This window comes from Borostomias antarcticus (assembly GCF_949987555.1).
Source record: "Borostomias antarcticus genome assembly, chromosome: 4".
Classification (NCBI taxonomy): Eukaryota; Metazoa; Chordata; class Actinopteri; order Stomiiformes; family Stomiidae; genus Borostomias; species Borostomias antarcticus.
The window spans coordinates 26473867-26492966 of record NC_140237.1 but is presented as its reverse complement, the minus strand read 5'-3'; the positions used below and the strand labels follow the sequence as shown (position 1 = coordinate 26492966).

Here is a 19100-nt window from a genome sequence, read left to right as displayed (position 1 = left end):
CTGTAGTGGCAGTTTGGTGTGAACTCCGCTGCTATGAAACAAACACATCTGACTTTTATTAATTTCATAATTTCTAATAATCATTGTTTTGTTTGATTGTCTCCCACAACCGCCACTGGTTTTGCTCGCGCGATAGAACTCTCTATTGGACGCTCTAAATAAAGGGGGCGTGTCCACGGAGATACCATCGGAATGCATACGGGAGCAGATCTCAGGTGTAGTGAACTCGGAAAGAAGTTACCCCTGATAACCGGATAAGAACAGCCATGCCCACCACTGCTCTTCTTAAGTGTCGTTTCGTTAGGTCGCCCGTTAGACTAAATAGCATACAGTTGATGGTTGATGAGTGATTAATAATATGCGGCGTTTTTTCTTGAAAGGTATTTTTGACCTCGGGCTCTTGTTTCGATAAAGAAGTAGAGAGAGAGACTGAAGGAGCTATAGCCTACCTACTGTTTCCCCAGAAGTGGTGTATTGAGAATTAGGCAAGCTTTTTAACGGCAGGTTTAGGTCTTTAATATAGCTTTTATTCGTTATTTCGCCGCCTGCATGACAGTTAAAAAGAACACCCGAAGCAGAGCGCGGAATAGATCAGTTTGAAGATGTGCTAATCTGTAATACATAATCAGCAGTAGATTCACCTGCGCTTGGCACGCATCCACATAACTCGAATTTATTTATTTTAAGTTATTGCTGAAAGTAGGCGTTGTTACTTAAGTTATTATATAAAATAAACTAAAACAAAACTACACCGGGATGTGTGTAAAATGATGCAGCCATGTGATGTTCTCATCCAGAGATGAAGAGATTGAAGAGTGCGTAGAAGCGCTGCAGTCCTTTCGCATGGAGTAGAAGTGCATCTGCTGGACTTGGACTAACGCGTTCTGCTGCTCACTGACAGAGCCGTGAAAGGAAATGTATATTCGTTAATTATGGATGGTATTCAGTTTAAATTCCTTATTTTCAAGCATAAGCCGGGGATGTATTGGATTCGAGATAAAACGTTTTAGATCATGAGACAAGAATAATACTACAGCTGACATCGAAAGCAAGATATTTGATCACCTCTGACCAGGACCCTACTATGTCAACGTTATTTACTAGGTAAGCTTATAAGTAAAGATAATTATTAACTACAGTTTATAACACAAGTGAGGATATTCAGGCAATATCTTCTCCAGTCACTGACGGAACATTTTATAGAGAACTTAATTGAATGGGAGCATAAGTGTTTTATATCAAACGAATAAAAGTGATTTACTAGCTTGGCAGCTCTCCTCAAGCGCTGTTAGATCCTGGAGCCACTGGGTGCTGTAGTACTGTATGAGGAAGGCATGGTGATGGATTGCAGGCAGGTTGACTTGTGTCTCAGGATCACTCTGTCTTGTATATTAGATCACTCAGTCACAAGTTCTGAAATGGCAGTTGATTAAAACTATACAATCTAACTTGTATAGTTGCTGAGATGGTTTGTATAGCATAAACATTTCTTCTGGCAAGACAGAAGCTGTGGCATACCAATAACTCTCTGAGTGACTTTTAGGTATTAATGGCTAATGTGATGAACAAGTGTGCATGTGTCTCAGTGTTCATGTATGACTTCCTGTGAGGGTCTTGGGCAGGTCTAGTCTGGTACAGTTGGTAAGTGAGGTAATCTTCCAACCATACCTGTAGCTGTGTGTGTGTGTGTGTGTGTGTGTGTGTGTGTGTGTGTGTGTGTGTGTGTGTGTGTGTGAAAGAGAGAGAAAGAGAGAGAGAGAGAGAGAGAGAGAGAGAGAGAGAGAGAGGAGAGTATGGGAACATGTGTGAACATTCCTCAGGTCCTGCTAGTTTATCTCCTAATGCCCTGGACTATAAATACCCCACTCATATTTACCTCATCATCACCCCTGCAGAGAGCAGCCCCCCTGGACAGAGAGGGCTGGATCGTGTCTGAACACTCTGGGTCTAATAGCGTGTGAAGTCCCGTACATCTACCCTCTTCTATCCGTGTCATATCACAGACCAGGAACAGTCTGAGCTGTGGTGCTGGTACGCTTGTAGATGTGTGCTTGTCTTTTGCGATGGATTTGATCAAGATTTGCTGTAAGGTGTCAGTTCCCAGGTCTGTGGTGTGGGGTTAGGGTTAGGATTAGCGTTAGGGTTAGGTCAGGCTGGCTGTGGTCGGGGTGGCTGCTCTAGATAGGAGATGATTCGAGGGAGTCGGACCTCTGGGAATGCTTCTCTCAGAGTGCTCTCTTGAGGAATGCTTGTTTGGGAAGGAGCCATGGGCCATATGAACAGACCCAGTGTGCTTATGGAAGACTGAAAGCATGCGGTACCTGCAGAACCATCACTTTCATTAACACAGCTGCTACGGAATGTTGTCACTCGCTCCTCAAGGGTGGAATTTCGATCCCCTGACATTGGGCATGTTTTAAATAAAGGTCACATTTCAGTTGGTTTTATTCCAAGGTGTGGTAGTGATTGTGAGCATTTAGGGGGAATGACTTGAAGTGACTTCTTGAGAGAGAGAGACGTATGTGTCAAGGTACACTCAGATAAGAATTTACAGCTCAGTGTGTGTGTGTGTGTGTGTGTGTGCGTGTCTGGAATGCACGTAGCCCTATCTCTCTATCGCCCTTGGGAAGTTCAATACGGCTGACCTACAACTTATGACAGTTTTGCGTGGGTCAACATTGCCTTCGACGTCTGCTGAAGGTGGATGTGGGGAGGACAGTATGTTTGTGTTGTTTTGAAACGTTTCTAAGTGGCCTTAAAGGGATGACGAGGCCGGGGTTATTAAAGGGATGACGAGGCCGAGGTTATTAAAGGGATGACGAGGCCGAGGTTATTAAAGGGATGACGAGGTCGGGGTTATTAAAGGGATGACGAGGCCGGGGTTATTAAAGGGATGACGAGGCCGAGGTTATTAAAGGGATGACGAGGTCGGGGTTATTAAAGGGATGACGAGGCCGAGGTTATTAAAGGGATGACGAGGCCGGGGTTATTAAAGGGATGACAAGGCCGGGGTTATTAAAGGGATGACGAGGCCGGGGTTATTAAAGGGATGACGAGGCCGAGGTTATTAAAGGGATGACGAGGCCGAGGTTATTAAAGGGATGACGAGGCCAAGGTTATTAAAGGGATGACGAGGTTAGAGAGGGTGGCCGCGGGCCGCAGACAGACGGACGGACAGAGGAGCCGTCTCAGTCAGAGCGGTTGTGAGAGGATCAGCTCATAATCCTCAAGGTATGACAGCGCACCAGGTCTCTGCTCGTCCTAGACAGGGAAGGAACGGTGAGGGTTAGGGTTAGGTCTCTGCTCGTCCTAGACGGAAGGAACGGTGTGGGTTAGGGTTAGGGTTAGGGTTAGGGTTAGGGTTAGGTCTCTGCTCGTCCTAGACAGGGAAGGAACGGTGTGGGTTAGGGTTAGGTCTCTGCTCGTCCTAGACGGAAGGAACGGTGTGGGTTAGGGTTAGGGTTAGGTCTCTGCTCGTCCTAGACAGGGAAGGAACGGTGTAGCCAGGAACACAAGAAGCTCAACATCTGTGCCTCAACAACAACAACAACAACAACAAGGTGAGAAAGCAATTGTGTTTCTCAAACAAAGCGACCTCATTCGGCCAATCCCTGACCAGGACCATTGTGTCTCTCTGGATGTTGCGGGCCTAATTGATAATCAGTGGAGATTTAGGGTTCATAGTTCACCTCTTCATTTTCAGAATGAACATCTGTTAAAGCTTGGCTCCATTCATTCAGCCTGCTTTATATGCGTGCTCCGGACTTTGGACTAGAGTTTCCCAAATATGGGTCACAGCTTGCGGGTCCTTTTGGGTCAGAGGCTGAAACAGGGCCTTGGGTAGGAACATTTGTTTTTGCTCGCTTGATGGGTGACAACTGCAAAGGATTAAGGGTGCTCATAGCACAGAAATAGTAACTGCTGGCCCACCTCACCAAGCAGGGTCTCCGTGGACCACCGGCCCCACATGTGATCCCTGACCAACCCGGTTCTCTGCTGGCCACCGGTCTGCAGAGTTAGGAGGCTCAAACCTGATGCCTCTGACACATCACACGCATTCCCAGATGTCACATTCTCACCTGCAACACTCCTCAGCAATCATTCAGTACAACATTAGAGCTGTAATCTCTCTGGGAGATAACGAGTGTGGTTTGTTTGTGGAGGGATGGAGGGTTGAGACAGCAGCGTGGGGTTTGGAGGGCATTAGAGCGAAGGTTTGAGAGTTCAGCTGTGTTACAGCAGCATCACGGGGAGTAGGGTGGGGAAAATGGAAAGCCCTTTTGGCCTTTTAACATAGTTCATGACCCCTAGCGGGCCTACGTGCTCCTGTTAGACAGGTGGGAGGAAACCTTTCACCCAGCAAGATTTATGCGCAAGACCCGCCGTGTGGTACAGTGTATTAGAAGATTATCTCAATTCTTCTTGTCATATTCACATCACACGTTATATTTTAGCTGCTGGGAAATTAATAAGTTCTGCTCTCTATAGTGTTAAATGCCAGAACTCTGTTATGTTGTTAGAGCGAAGCAGAATCATGCTGTTCAGATGAATGTCTCTCAATAGAGGACTAATTGGTGGTGTGAGTGGTTTGAAGGTGGAAAAAATGTCGTTTTTTCTCTGTGTTCCAGAAAGCCTCAACTTAATAAAAACAAACAGCTTCTCTCTTATTGATTTAAGCCGTTCCCGTCTCCTTGCCCCTTGGCCATTCCTTTAATGTGCTGCCACGGAGCTTAATGAGTGCTAGAGGACTTGGCTGGTGTGACCAGGGGCCCAACAGTGACCAGCCCCCCCCCCCCCCCCCCCCCCATTATTAAATAATCCATAATGGATTATTTAAGTTCACATCTATCTATCTATCTATCTATCTATCTATCTATCTATCTATCTATCTGTCTGTCTGTCTGTCTATATATCTCCAATGGGACGGCAAAATTAAGTGACACTGTATGGTCAATCAGATATCACGTTGTTCCTCTTCTACTCTGGGGGTAGGGGTAGGGTTAGAGTGTGTTATCTCAGCCCAGGGGTAGGGGTAGGGTTAGAGTGTGTTATCTCAGCCCAGGGGTAGGGGTAGGGGTAGGGTTAGAGTGTGTTATCTCAGCCCAGGGGTAGGGTTAGGGTTAGAGTGTGTTATCTCAGCCCAGGGGTAGGGGTAGGGTTAGAGTGTGTTATCTCAGCCCAGGGTTAGGGTTAGGGTTAGAGTGTGTTATCTCAGCCCAGGGGTAGGGATAGGGTTAGAGTGTGTTATCTCAGCCCAGGGGTAGGGGTAGGGTTAGAGTGTGTTATCTCAGCCCAGGGGTAGGGTTAGGGTTAGAGTGTGTTATCTCAGCCCAGGGCCCTCGGACGGACACCTCTGGAGGGAGTATTGGGGGGGATGTGTGTCATTTCACTGGACAAGGCAGCTACTGACCTGGGACCAGCTACTGACCTGGGACCAGTTACTGCCCTGGGACTCAGCCTAGCAGGAGTTAGATCTGGGACCAGCTACTGACCTGGGACTGAGCTACTGACCTGGGACCAGCTACTGCCCTGGGACTCAGCCTAGCAGGAGTTAGATCTGGGACCAGCTACTGACCTGGGACTCAGCCTAGCAGGAGTTTGTCTAGTCCAGTCTAGTGTTCATGGATGGAGGAGAGACAGAAGAGAGAATACGTTTTTTTGTCAAATCAACACATCCTTATCTTATGTGACAGAGAGCATATATTGTTTCATATGACACATCAGACCACTTGGATGTGTGTAACTCTGAACACAGTGAGCAGGCAGTGCCAGGAAACAATTAAAGAGGGGGGCTTTCCAAGAACTGAAGGCATTTCAGAGAAAACATGCTCAAGCCTTTGATGAGTCAATTTGACTTTTTCTGTCTTTGACTTGTCTGTGTATGAGTGTGTGTGTGTGTGTGTGTGTGAGAGAGAGAGAGAGAGAGAGAGAGAGAGAGAGAGAGAGAGAGAAAGAAAGACAGCAGTGAGCAAAGGCCCAGTGTTAGCTGTGTGTGTTGTGTATCTGTGTGTGGTCTAATCGCAGCAGCAGGCAGTGGTGTGTGAGGACAGGGAGTTGCCAACAACTGGTTATTCAAGACATACAGTTGTGGTAACATTCATTAACATCACACACTGTTTGCTGCCCCTAGAGACAGCTGCTCCTCTGGGTGTGTGGGAGTTAATATGATCCCAGGGTTCCCTCTCTGGGTGTGTGGGAGTTAATATGATCCCAGGGTTCCCTCTCTGGGTGTGTGGGAGTTAATATGATCCCAGGGTTCCCCCTCTGGGTGTGTGGGAGTTAATATGATCCCAGGGTTCCCTCTCTGGGTGTGTTGGAGTTAATATGATCCCAGGGTTCCCTCTCTGGGTGTGTGGGAGTTAATATGATCGCAGGGTTCCCTCTCTGGGTGTGTGGGAGTTAATATGATCCCAGGGTTCCCTCTCTGGGTGTGTGGGAGTTAATATGATCGCAGGGTTCCCTCTCTGGGTGTGTGGGAGTTAATATGATCCCAGGGTTCCGGGGAAGGGTGGGGGACATGATGCGGGGGGGGGGGGGGGGGGGTAAGGCTGGGGGAGGGGGACATGATGGGGGCGGGGGGGGGGGGCATTCCTGACCTTGGCTCCTGCCCACAGGGGCTCCAATAGCATGGCTGCTTATTTGTTGTTATTATCAGTGACCCCAGGACCTCAGGGCCATGGCTCCTGTTGTAAGTGAGGCCCCAAAAGGCCTGCTCTCTTTCTCTGTCTCTCCGTGTCTCCGTCTCGGGGTGGGAGGGAGGGAGGGAGGGAGGAAGGGGGGAGGGCTATAATTGACTGACTGTGTTTATATTCTCTTGTGTGTCCAGGAGGCTGACTCTGTGCCAGGCCCTGCTCTTCATCTCCCTGCTGGTCTCTCCTGTCTGCCTGTCCTCCCCACAGAGTGTAAGTCTCTCCTCCTCCTCCTCCTTCTCCTCCTCCTCCTCCTCCCTCTGTCCCACCACATGTAATTCCCATGAACACAGATGGCCTTGCTGAACACATACAAGCTGCTGTTGAATTTGAAGGTAGAGATTTTTTTTTGAAAGGGTTAACTGTCTTGTGGTGCGTTTGTGGTTTCATTGGTGTGATCCATTCAACCATGGCAGGGTTATGTCATCCTTTTCCAGCGGACGCCATATAGCCATTGTCTAGCCGCTGCTCTGCCCTAACCCTCCCCTACTACCCACATTTTTCTTGGCGGTTGTTTTTCTTCTTCTTCTTGTTAATACACAGAACCTGATTAGTCTAATCTGGGCTGAGAAAATCCCTTTTCTCCAGTTTCACTGAGGAAAATCCAGCTCATTTAAGATGCAAAACAAATCAAAGCGCTCTGACCAGCATCAGATGTGAGGGCGCCTGCCGGCCATCGAGACCTGGAAGTGAGCTGATTGGATTGTTTTTGTAGCGTTAGCATGCTAATAGGACGTCGGTGTGGTGGAGCAGGTATTTCGGCTCTCCGCGCTCTGATTACACCCCCGCCCCTTCCTCTTCTGAGCACAGCAGCCATCTTTCATAGCGGTGTGTATGGTTGTCAGGGAGAGCCTGCAGGGAAGGGGGCTTTACTGGAGACCCCCCCCTCGGTCAGGGAACCCCCCCCCCCCTCACCGCTCCTAAACAAAGACATGTTTCTATTAGCGTGACTTTCCCTTTGAATTCCGTGCTTCCTTCCCTTCCACAAATAGTTAGCTGGAGATGTCAAAGCCTCACCTCTCAGGTTTCCCTGTGAAGCTCACGTCCCAGACAGGTTGAAACGACAGCCTCCTCAAAGTGGCAGCAAACAGATCTTCAGGTGAATTTACTGCCTTGTTCACACCATCTGTTGGCCGGGCCCCTTTCTCTCTCTCCCCCCTCAGTCAGTCATTCTCCCAGTGCCCTCAGGGGCCCGATGCTTCCAGAGAGCTCCAAGCCCAGCCATGTCCGTCAGCGTCAAGCCGTCGTCGGTGTCATTCCTGAGACCGGTCTGGAGCCGGAGAGAGGAGGGGGGCGTAGGATGATCAAACACAGCTCTCCCAGGGATTTGTTCATCCACTTGTTCAATGTTCAGAGACGATCCTTCCTGGCAGCCAAGTCACGCCGATTACCTACGAGGATTCCCCACTGTCTAGAGTACCCTCTAACACTTATTCTGGAAAAGGTTTTTCTTTGGAAGCAGTTTTGTGGGGGCGGTGGTGGGTTTGCGGGGTGGAAGGTGGGCGTTCTAAAGATCAGAGGTCATTTTCATTAATCCAGCATGCCAGCCCTTCCTATCTCCAACTGTTATCCACGCTAATTTGACTGGAGGTAGCAGTAATGAGGGCAGCTCCAGGTCACCCTGCCATGGAAAATGACGGACAGCAGTCCTACAGCGCTACTGTGTGTGTGTGTGTGTGTGGGGGGGGGGGGGTTATGCGCACAGTTGGATGTACCCCTGACCCCACACAGTGAGATGCCAATGTTGTCACTCACAAAGTCAGAGAGCCAGTCTCAATGTAAACCTATTATTGACTCTCCTTAACAGATTTGAAAACATGTCTTATCGGACTAAAGAGTGAACACACCCAGACTATCAGAACTGGGCTTCAGACATGTATGTTACTGTCAATGGCCATGACTAAAGGAACTGGTCAAGTCTCCTGTTGGAAGCCAAACCAGGTCAACACACACCTAATCTCACACACACACCCTCATACCTGGAGTCAAAGACCTGCACATATAGACCATACCTACCCACGGCTATTCACAACTCACTGCAATTGAGTGCAATTGAAAAGTGTGTGTGGCTAAGTGGCACCAGTGTGTGTGTGTGTATGTGTGTGTGTCAGTCATTGTTGGCGCTCTCGTTAAGTTATAATATAAAATTTTTTTGCACTGTGTTTTAAATCTAAAGGGTTAAAAAGTGGTAATGGGAATCCTGCCAGTTCTAATCCACCTCCAGGCTCCAGCTCCGGAATGCTTTTGAACGTTTTCTTTACTCTAATCATTTTTAAATTACTATATTGTGTCACTAACAACAGAGGTTTTATTTTAAGTCCTACTATAAGTACTGGGTTCCCTTAGGTGTTCACACTGACAGACTTGGCAGAGTGTGCAGTATACTGTATACAAACAACCACAACCCCAACTCAATCATTCCCAACATACCCATTTTATATATATATATATATATATATATATATATATATATATATATATATATATATACAGTAGGACCCCACTCATCCGAACTTCAGAGATCCGAACCTCCCGGTCTACCGGACAGGCTTAAAAAACGTTTTTTTGTTTTTTTTTGCCTGCTATCTGGTTACTGGTGAGATTTTCATTACAGTACTGTACCCTACTGTGAATAAAAACAGAACTGTATGTAGACCATCATGTTGCCTGTAGGCTGTAGCCTACTGTCACGTTTCATTTCTTTGTGTCGAGCGCAAAACGCAAACGAGTCTGCTGCGAGAGCTGCATTCCTTGGTAGCCAGAAAGCGCGTCAGCAACCTGAAGCAGAGGAGCATTGAGTCATTTTTCGTTCCCAGTTAATGGACTTCAGGAACACTGATGTGTTGTGAGCATGTAGATTAGCCTACTAGACCTACTGTATTTGTTAAATAATAGCTTACAGCCTAGGCCACGTTAGCCTACATCGGTTGTTTTAGAGACTTTCTTTTAGGCTACAATAGCCTAAGACACGACAACTTGTCTGTCATTTCATTTATTTATTGATTGATTATCATTTGCTCTAATTGTTCTAATGTTGGGTTGTTTTTAGGCTTTACCATGTTGTTCTGCGAATACAGTAGCCTATCGATGCAGCGTACGCCTCATTTGAGAATAAAGTAGGCTACTGTATTTGATCAAAGCACGCACTCAAGTGGAAATTCGGTTATTTTATTATAGGCTACTGTATGTCTATTATAGGCTAGGCTATATGAGTTTAGTTGGCTATTTGATTGCAATTTTGATGCATTTTCACAAGTAATTAAGGGTATTTATCGGTCTATTATGAGTCTATATGAAACAAGTATACCACTTATTGAATTTGGTGCATTTTAACATTAGTTTCAGTCATCCGGACATTTCAGAGATACGAACGACCTTCGGTCCCGTTGGGTTCGGATAAGTGGGGTCCTACTGTATACACATATATGCATATCAGTTATACATATCTTACCCCCCCCACACACACACATACACACATCCCTAGACACACACATACCTGCGCAACACTCACACAGCCAAACACACACAACTTCAATGAGCAGCACTCTCTCCTCTGCCTTGTTTTGAAACTCCATAGCAACATGATAGTTTTAGGAACTACCTTTCTTGGCGGAGTTCACTAAAATAATATTAAGACACTGAAATAGTAGGTATTTATCACATAGATGTTTCCCGATGATGTAATGTTGTATAAAAGCAATAACTCACTCGAGGGTTGTGGTATATGGCCAATACAGTATATCACAGGTTGTGCTGTGACCGCAGCACAACCCATGGTATATTGCCATACACTTCACCTTCTCATGGTATATTGGCCATACACCACACCCTCTCATGGGTTATTGGCCATACACCACACCCTCTCATGGGTTATTGGCCATACACCACACCCTCTCATGGGTTATTGGCCATACACCACACCCTCTCATGGGTTATTGGCCATACACCACACCCTCTCATGGTATATTGGCCATACACCAAACCCTCTCATGGGTTATTGGCCATACACCACACCCTCTCATGGGTTATTGCCTCAATGACAGCTGCAGGTTGCTGTTTAACAGCCCAGATCCTCCTGGACTATCCTGCAGGGTTAGGGTTAGGGGTTAGGGTTAGGTGGGGGAATCTAAGTCTCAGCCTACTAAAAGCGGGCTGAATGCACAGGCACACAAACTACTAGTCTGCTTCTATTAAAAACTAAATCTCCGGAGAGTAGGGTGTCGTCCACCATCAACAATCCAAGGATCTCCGGTTTCAGAAAAAGATACATACTAGGTAGGTAAAGTCGGGAGTAAAAGGTCAAAAAGTGGTTTACCAGAAGGGTATAAAGGAGCAAGGGACAGTCTAATAATAAACTGAAAGGATGAAAATGAAAATAAGGGAGGCAGGTCATAAGTGCTATTATAAAAGTGCTATTCACACACTCAGGCAATAAAAATTCATGCAAAAAAACACACGTTAATACATACATAAAACAGAAGCCTACACTCTCACAAATTATTCACTTCAGGGTTAGGGTCAGGGTTAGGGTTAGGGTCTCATGCTGAAGAGTGATGAGAGAATAGCAGAGTGATGTCATCTCTCTCTCCATTAGTCCTCCAGTTGAAGAGACTAATAGGGTTGACATGGACACTCACTGCCTCTGTGCGCGCACACACACACACACACTCACACACACACACACATACACACACACACATACACACACACACACTTAATTATTATTGATGAAAAACGCTCAGAGAAAATGATGGATTTGTGTCCAAATTATCATATAAAGCCATCTGTGTCTCTGTGCCTCAGTCCTCTTGGCTGTCTGCATGGGGTCCTTCCGGGGGTCCTTGGCCGGGGCGCCCGGTGCGTGCCCGTCGACAGCTGCACTACAGGAATGAGTGGGCGTCCTGGGGAGGCTGGTCCGTCTGCTCACGCACCTGTGGGGGAGGAGCCTCGGTACGCATGCGCACCTGCATCACCAGGTACGGACCAACACCATATCCAGCCACACCCCAAGACTGGCATTAGATTTGTTTTTTGTTTACATTGACGCTCTTGATCTTAAGCTGTCACCTACACTTATCCTTCTGCATACTACAGTACATGTCCTGTCAAGCAGTCTCCACATTTTATTACGTTACAGACTTATTCTACAATAGATTGAGTTTATTTTGTGAGCGAGGATTCCCCCAAATTCTACACAAAATAGCCCATAATGACAAAGTGAAAACAGGTTATTAGACATTATTTTTGTGCTAATTTATTAAAAATCTAAACGTAAAATATCACAAGTGTGCACACTCTTTGATATGACCCAAATGTGAGCTGAGGTGCATTTTGTTTCCACTGATACAGCTTCAAGGAGTCTTGTGAAAGAAGCTACGAGCTAGGCACACTTGTTTCTGGAGGTTTTTTCTCTATCTTGTTTCTGAGGTATGCAGATAATTCCTTTGACCCCATGGCTTGGAGTTTGCTCTGACATGCACTGTCAACTGTGTGACCTTATACAGGTAGGTGTTGGCATTCCACAATCACGTCCAATCAATTGAATTTACCACAGGTGGCCTCCAAACAAGTTGTAGAAACATCTCGAGCAGTATCAGTGGGAACAAAATTCACCTAAGCTCACTTTTGGGTGTCATTTCAAATGGTGTGCACACTTGTGTACATATGATATTTTACATTTTCATTTTTAATAAATTAGCACACATGTCTAAAAACCTGTTTTTGCTTTGTCATTATGGACTATTTTATGTAGAACTTAGAGACAAAAAATGAACTCAATCTATTGCAGAATAAGTCTGTAACGTAATAAAACGTAGAGAAGGTGAAAGAGGTGTGCAGACTTTCCGGCTTGACTGTAAATGCTTGACGCCTTTCCTAGAAATCCAGTTGGAGGGCCATGTGCCGGAGACCCCAGACAGTACAAGATCTGCAACACCAAGGTACACCAATCCATTCTTCACCAGCATCCCAGACAATCTATCTAGCAGCTGTACTGGAATACGACTGCTAATACAATAACCAACGTGTGCTGAGGGCATACAGGGTGTGTTCAGGGCAAGTGTGTGTATTTAAGCAGCAAGAACGCTTTCTGGGTGTGAACAGGCGGTTTCACCGGGATGTTAACTGTTTCTCCACCATACTACACAAAAGACACACCTCTGTTACTGACAATCATTTCACAGAACACCCTGAACCACACAAACACACACACACACACACACACACACACACACACACACACACACACACACACACACACACACACACACACACACACACACACGCACAGACCCTAAGCTGTCTGAGGTCCTGTGACCTCAGACAAACCAGATCAACATTTTGAAATATGTCCATGTAGCTTAAAAACTGTAGGAGTAGTTACGGTATAATTTTGAAATGACCAACTGCCACTAGAGTGGCGCTCTGAACATTCCGCCATTCGTGTGAATGGAGAGCATGGGCCGTGTCCGAAATGCATACTACCTGCTATATAGTAAGCGAGATGCAGCATGCTACATCAAAACTGTGCATACTGTATTTCACCTACTGTATAGTAGGTACTATATAGCAGGCGAAATTGGCGAAAAAATGGCCCAAAATGTAGCATAGTCCAGAGCATACTGTTCCGGAAGTCGAGACGTGATACGTCACTGGGCAGTGATAGAAATAAAAAAAAGATGGTGGAACTTCAAGTCACCGGGACCGCAGCGGGAACTTTCAAATGTAAGTATTGACTTAATTTGTCGATGATTTTTTTTTTTTTCTGACAGATATATAAGTTATAACGACACAGAGCTATAAATGCAGTTTTGTGTATATAGGTGGGGTAGAAATGACATTCCGAAAAAGAACGTCATGATAGCTAGCTGCTTGCATTGATCTCTGGGGTGGATGTTACGTTAGCTAGCTAGCCCAGCTAACGTTAATAGGCTACTAACGTTACAGGTGTTCAGACGGCTCTTGCTAAAAACGTATTGATGTCATAGCTTAAATGTTAATATAGCTAGAATCAAGACAAACAGAGTAACATTTCCATGTAATATGACCATGATTGCTTAAGAAATGTATAAGAAATGTCGAAATTGTGATGAGTTGTTAAATGGCTAACCTAAGCCACCGAGCCTAACGGTACTTGACGTTGTTTAAACAATTGTCTGTTCATTCCGTGATTTAAATGAGTTAAACTGTTCATATATCATATATTAATATATTAGTATTCATTGTCCCATTATACTTCTGGATGTATTACAGGGACCAACGACCACACCAGGGACGATGATCCTCTGGAGGACGGCCAACTCCTCCCTGTTTACGGTGTAACCGCATGGGTGGCCCCCATCGCCTCTTCCAAGACCCCGTACCACTTCCACGAAGCGGCTGTGGCCTCCCCTCCCTCTGTGCTGACCCCAGTTCTGGGGCTCTTTAGGTCCTATGAGGTTAGATAACGGTTTTCTAGTGTCATACAAACTGTGAGTCCCTATCAATATCTTTGCTATCATGTAGCCTGTAGATCAAAATCACCTTGTACATGGCTACAAGGTTCTCTGTGCGCTTTATCCAGGCTGCCTCCGTCTTCCCCTGCAGCCCAGCTTCTAAGATGAAGGTCCTACATGAATCAATATCCAAAGTAAACAGACCGCTGGATTGCTTCTGAACAACAATGCATACGTTAGTTAATTACTCCAAGCCTTTCAGCGTGGTGTTTCTCTAACCCCGTAAACAGGGAAGAGTTGGCCGTCCTCCAGAGGGAGGACCGGCTGATGTTGAATGGGGGAGAGAGAAGGCAGAGATGAAGGCTGAGTGGAGGGAGGAAAGGGGGTTGTTTAAGGAGAGAGAGGACCGGCTGATGTTGCTTCTAGAAGCCTCAGTCAAAAAAAACTTTTATCTTGTTCCATTATTGTTTTTGTTATTTTTTATTAAATGTATTTTCTTGAATTAAATTGGTGTTTGTGTGTCATTCCTTGTAATGTATTCCCAGTCAAAGAACAAATGTCACTATACCTAAAACCAGTCATTAGAGTTAAAGAACATTCCTAATGGACATTGTAGTTTGCAATTAGGCATAAAAGACAGAACACACATGTTGGTTCACAATGCTTTATTGGACTTATTCAGAGACGGTTATGAAAGCATCACTGTTTTTCAAATGTGTCTGACTAACGACTACTTGATAAGGGAGTTACATGTCCAAAGCTCTCTGCGTGTTGAGTGTTAAGACCTTCCAAGTTACTGTACATGACATGTAGACATATCAAGACAATGTGTCTGATGTGTAGATATTACACTTTGTTGAAATGTTAATACATCAAGAAGTAACCTTTACATGTATAATGGAAGAAACACAACCATAAACATTTCTTTGATATTTTTATTACTCAATGGTCTTAAATTATACTTTTGATTTGTTTATATTTGGTCAGATCATTAGCTTTCCTTGCAAAAGGTACTGACAGGAGACGCGACAAGAACACTGATCTGTTGTCTCCCCCCCAAAAAACTTAAATAACTGATTACTATGTACAGTGTTACACATACATTTAAATACAAATACATTTAAACAAAAGCCTCAAGGCTCTCTATAAGGAACAAGGCAAAGCACACTCATGAACTGATAGACTGACTGACTACTTATGGCAGGATGGGGTAGTCGTGCTCACCAAGAGCTGGGACCCAGGCAGCTGGTGCTGGTGCTGATGCTGCCGCTGCGAGACACTTTCTGAGGCCATCTCCAGGGTTGGGATGATCTGCAGCAGCAGGACCATGGCCACCATCAAGGTCTTCAACCTTTAAATGGTTAAATGCAATTAGGCCTACTGTAAGTCACTTAGCAGACACACAAAAGTGTCTGCTAAATAAATGACTAAGGTAATGCTGGACAAAAGTGTCTGCTAAATGACTGATGTAATGTTACCTCCAAAGACCAGCACCTGTGTGTGAATGACAAGACCATTGTAAAGGGTGAGTACTGAGAAAAGCTCTAAATGCAATGAATTATTATTATTGCTATTATTAGCACCTCCATGGTCTTGCCCCATCCTCCCTGACCATCACCAAGGGTATCTATCAATGAGGTTCCTCTGTGTCGATTTTGACAATCTGAAGTCCCTCCTTGTGTCCGCGCCGTCAAAATAGGTCCTCAACAGGCGGACGTGGAGGTTGACTTGGTGAGGACCTCTGTCTTCCATGCGAGCCTACAGGGGGAATATTATTAGGGCAAACTTTAACTCATTTGTGCTTATGGCATATACTTGTCTTTACAATATGATAATAGATAGATGTCATTATCTGTAGAGCTAAAATGTAACATTACAAAGCAGGCGTGTAGTGAGTTGAGTTTTATTGTTTTGCTTACCTGCCTCCTCTCAGAATCTATTTAATATAACATCCCTAGTACAAATGTAACAGTATAGCTAGCCCCAAGCCAGCACATGCGGGGCTATCAACTAACCTAGCTAACTAGCGTAGCTAGCAAGCTAACGTTCAATATTTACCTCAACTACAAGCATGTCGAGAAGATCTCATGACGGCTCTTCTCCTTGCAGCGTTAACACGTCTTCTCCTGAGGGCAGCAGCAGCCGCACATCCCATGCCAGGAAAAGGAAACATTTTGGTGGATAATACACAAAATGATCACAGAAAACACCGGATAATTGTACCACAGCTTCGCGGAAGTAAACAGTATCGTACCCCGTCACTTCCGCTGGATGACTCGAGTAGCATGCTGTATTTTCTCGCATACTACACCCGTTTTGTGGAACAGTAGGTACTATATAGTATGTAGTATGCCTACTATATAGTGCCTACTATATAGCAAGTAGCAGGTAGTATGCATTTCGGACACGGCCATGGTTTTCAATACTGAATATTTCAAAAACTATAAATGGCATTGCTTAGATCTTTGGATGTCAGTGAAAGCATGTAAATCGACACATTTTGGTGTATAATATTTGTGGATATTTACTATTAACTGCTACCACTAGCAACTGAACATTCCATCATTTATTTCAATGGGACAAAAACTATTAATAAAATGTAAGTGCTTCTTTACATGACATGTGTGTCACCAATACTGTTGCACAACAGTACTAGAGGCCAAAAACATTATTAATGAGCGAAGCATTGAGAAACTGGTATACAAATGACATGTTCGGCGATGTTATTATCATAACATTTACTATGGCAAGGAATTACCTTTCTCTATTTCAGTGTAGCATTAGCACAATCTATCAACCAGTGTGAATTTCATACCGTATATTGTTTTTTTATTCTTATATTTTTTCAACAGCTCTATTAGCTTGCTAGCTCGGTTGTTGCTGCTGTTACTAATCCACTAATCAGGCAAGTTAGGAGAAGATTCAGACATTGAAATTGCTTGTAGCCTACTCTATAGCTCGTAACATTATGTGGTTTCGGCTATACAGAAGCAAATGTGCGCTTGTTTGAGATTCCATGTACAGTCGTCTACTAGTGGCTGAGTTTCATTTGCATTTTGCAGACTATTCAGTAGTCTGCAGTGTTTTCATGTCACCTTTCAGCTCGCTTCAGCTCGCTCAGATCCTCGACAGATAAGATCCGAAAAAGGTAACAACTCGACTGGGCTGAACTCGCTTTTGAGACGTGGAAAACAAAAACAAAAACTAGTCAAGTCGAGTTGGTACGTTTTTCTGCGGTGAAAAAACGACTTTTGAAGCGAGCCTTGTTAGCGTGTGGCCTCCCTGCCACCTGCCTGTGTGTTGGTAACCAGCCCCTCTGTCTGGTCTGTGTGTTGGTAACCAGCCCCTCTGTCTGGTCTGTGTGTTGGTAACCAGCCCCTCTGTCTGGTCTGTGTGTTGGTAACCAGCCCCTCTGTCTGGTCTGTGTGTTGGTAACCAGCCCCTCTGTCTGGTCTGTGTGTTGGTAACCAGCTCCTCTGTCTGGTCTGTGTGTTGGTAACCAGCCCCTCTGTCTGGTCTGTGTGTTGGTAACCAGCCCCTCTGTCTGGTCTGTGTGTTGGTAACCAGCCCCTCTGTCTGGTCTGTGTGTTGGTAACCAGCCCCTCTGTCTGGTCTGTGTGTTGGTAACCAGCCCCTCTGTCTGGTCTGTGTGTTGGTAACCAGCCCCTCTGTCTGGTCTGTGTGTTGGTAACCAGCCCCTCTGTCTGGTCTGTGCAGGAGTGCGCCGTGGGCGCCCAGGACTTCAGGGACATGCAGTGTGCCGCCTACAATGACAGACCGCTGATGGCAGGAAGCAGCTACAAATGGACCACCTTCCACGGAGGTCTGTGAGCCATATGACAAGGCATGACCCTCTGAACCCTGGCAGGCTGCCAGACGTGTGCTGAGTGTGAGTGAGTGAGTGAGTGAGTGAGTGAGTGAGTGAGTGAGTGAGTGAGTGAGTGAGTGAGTGAGTGAGTGAGTGAGTGAGTGAGTGAGTGAGCGAACGAACGAACGAACAAATTAATGTGTATTGGAGGGGTTTCTATGGTGATGTTTGCTTGATGTTCAGCCACACCTGGGTTGTGATTTCTCTGTCTGACCTCTGACCTGTTCTACCCTTTACCCTCTGCACCCTGTCCCTCCTGTACTCCCCCTCCCATCGATATTCTAGAATATTCCAGACCCTGGCCCATCATGTCTCTCTATCCTCGGGCCATACGAACGGCAGATTTTCGACCACTGTTTCCACTGACTGTTCAAACCTGTCCTCTAGGCTCCAACCCGTGTGAGCTGAGCTGCTTGGCTCTGGGTCAGAACTTCTACTACAACTTTGGCCGCGTTCTGGACGGCACCGCCTGCGGCTCCGCCCCCGGCTCCGCCCTCGGCCGCGTGTGTGTGAACGGCCGCTGCCTGGTGAGTGAGAACATGTGGCTCTACCGCTCTTTCTTACTGTCTCTCTCTTTCTCTCTCTCTCTCTCTGTCTCTCTCTCTCTCTCTATCTCTCTCTATCTCTCTCTCTCCCTCTTTCTCTCTCTCTCTCTCTCTCTCTCTCTCTTGTTAGTCAGTACTGTTAGTGATGTTGAGCGCTCCAGCTGGTTTCCTCTCAGCAGTCGTCCCCATGCTGTGCGTTGGGCCCAGAGTGCCCTCATTGGTGTGGACTGGACCTTTCAGATGCTATTAACACACTCACCACGACACACTCACACACTCTCTCACACATTCTCTCACACACTCTCTCTCACACTCTCTCACACACTCTCTCTCACACTTTCTCTCACACTCTCTCTCACACTCTCTCCCTCAAGCAGATGGAGGTTATTGTAAATGCTATGGAGTGCATTGTGGTATTTATAATAGTATATACGTGTGTTAGACAGTGTGTATACTCATCTGTGTGTGTGTGTGTGTGCTTGTTTGTGTGTGTGTGTGTTCAAGTTACTTTTTTTTAATTTTTACAAATGTTAGTGTGTATGGCCCAGTCCCAATGTCCACCCTT

At 45.7% G+C, this 19100-nt stretch overlaps 1 protein-coding gene across 1 annotated transcript in view; it reads left to right on the top strand.

Moving 5' to 3' along the window:
• Positions 1–954: 954 nt before the first annotated feature.
• Positions 955–19100, top strand: part of adamtsl5 (ADAMTS like 5) — a 27921-nt gene continuing 9775 nt past the window's right edge. Inside the window, exons 1-6 of the mRNA XM_084437128.1 lie at positions 955–1104; positions 6827–6902; positions 11493–11665; positions 12568–12628; positions 17840–17945; positions 18378–18517. Of these exons, the coding sequence (XP_084293254.1) occupies positions 1085–1104; positions 6827–6902; positions 11493–11665; positions 12568–12628; positions 17840–17945; positions 18378–18517 (576 nt within the window). The 5' untranslated portion in view covers positions 955–1084. The remainder of the gene's footprint in view (positions 1105–6826; positions 6903–11492; positions 11666–12567; positions 12629–17839; positions 17946–18377; positions 18518–19100) is intronic.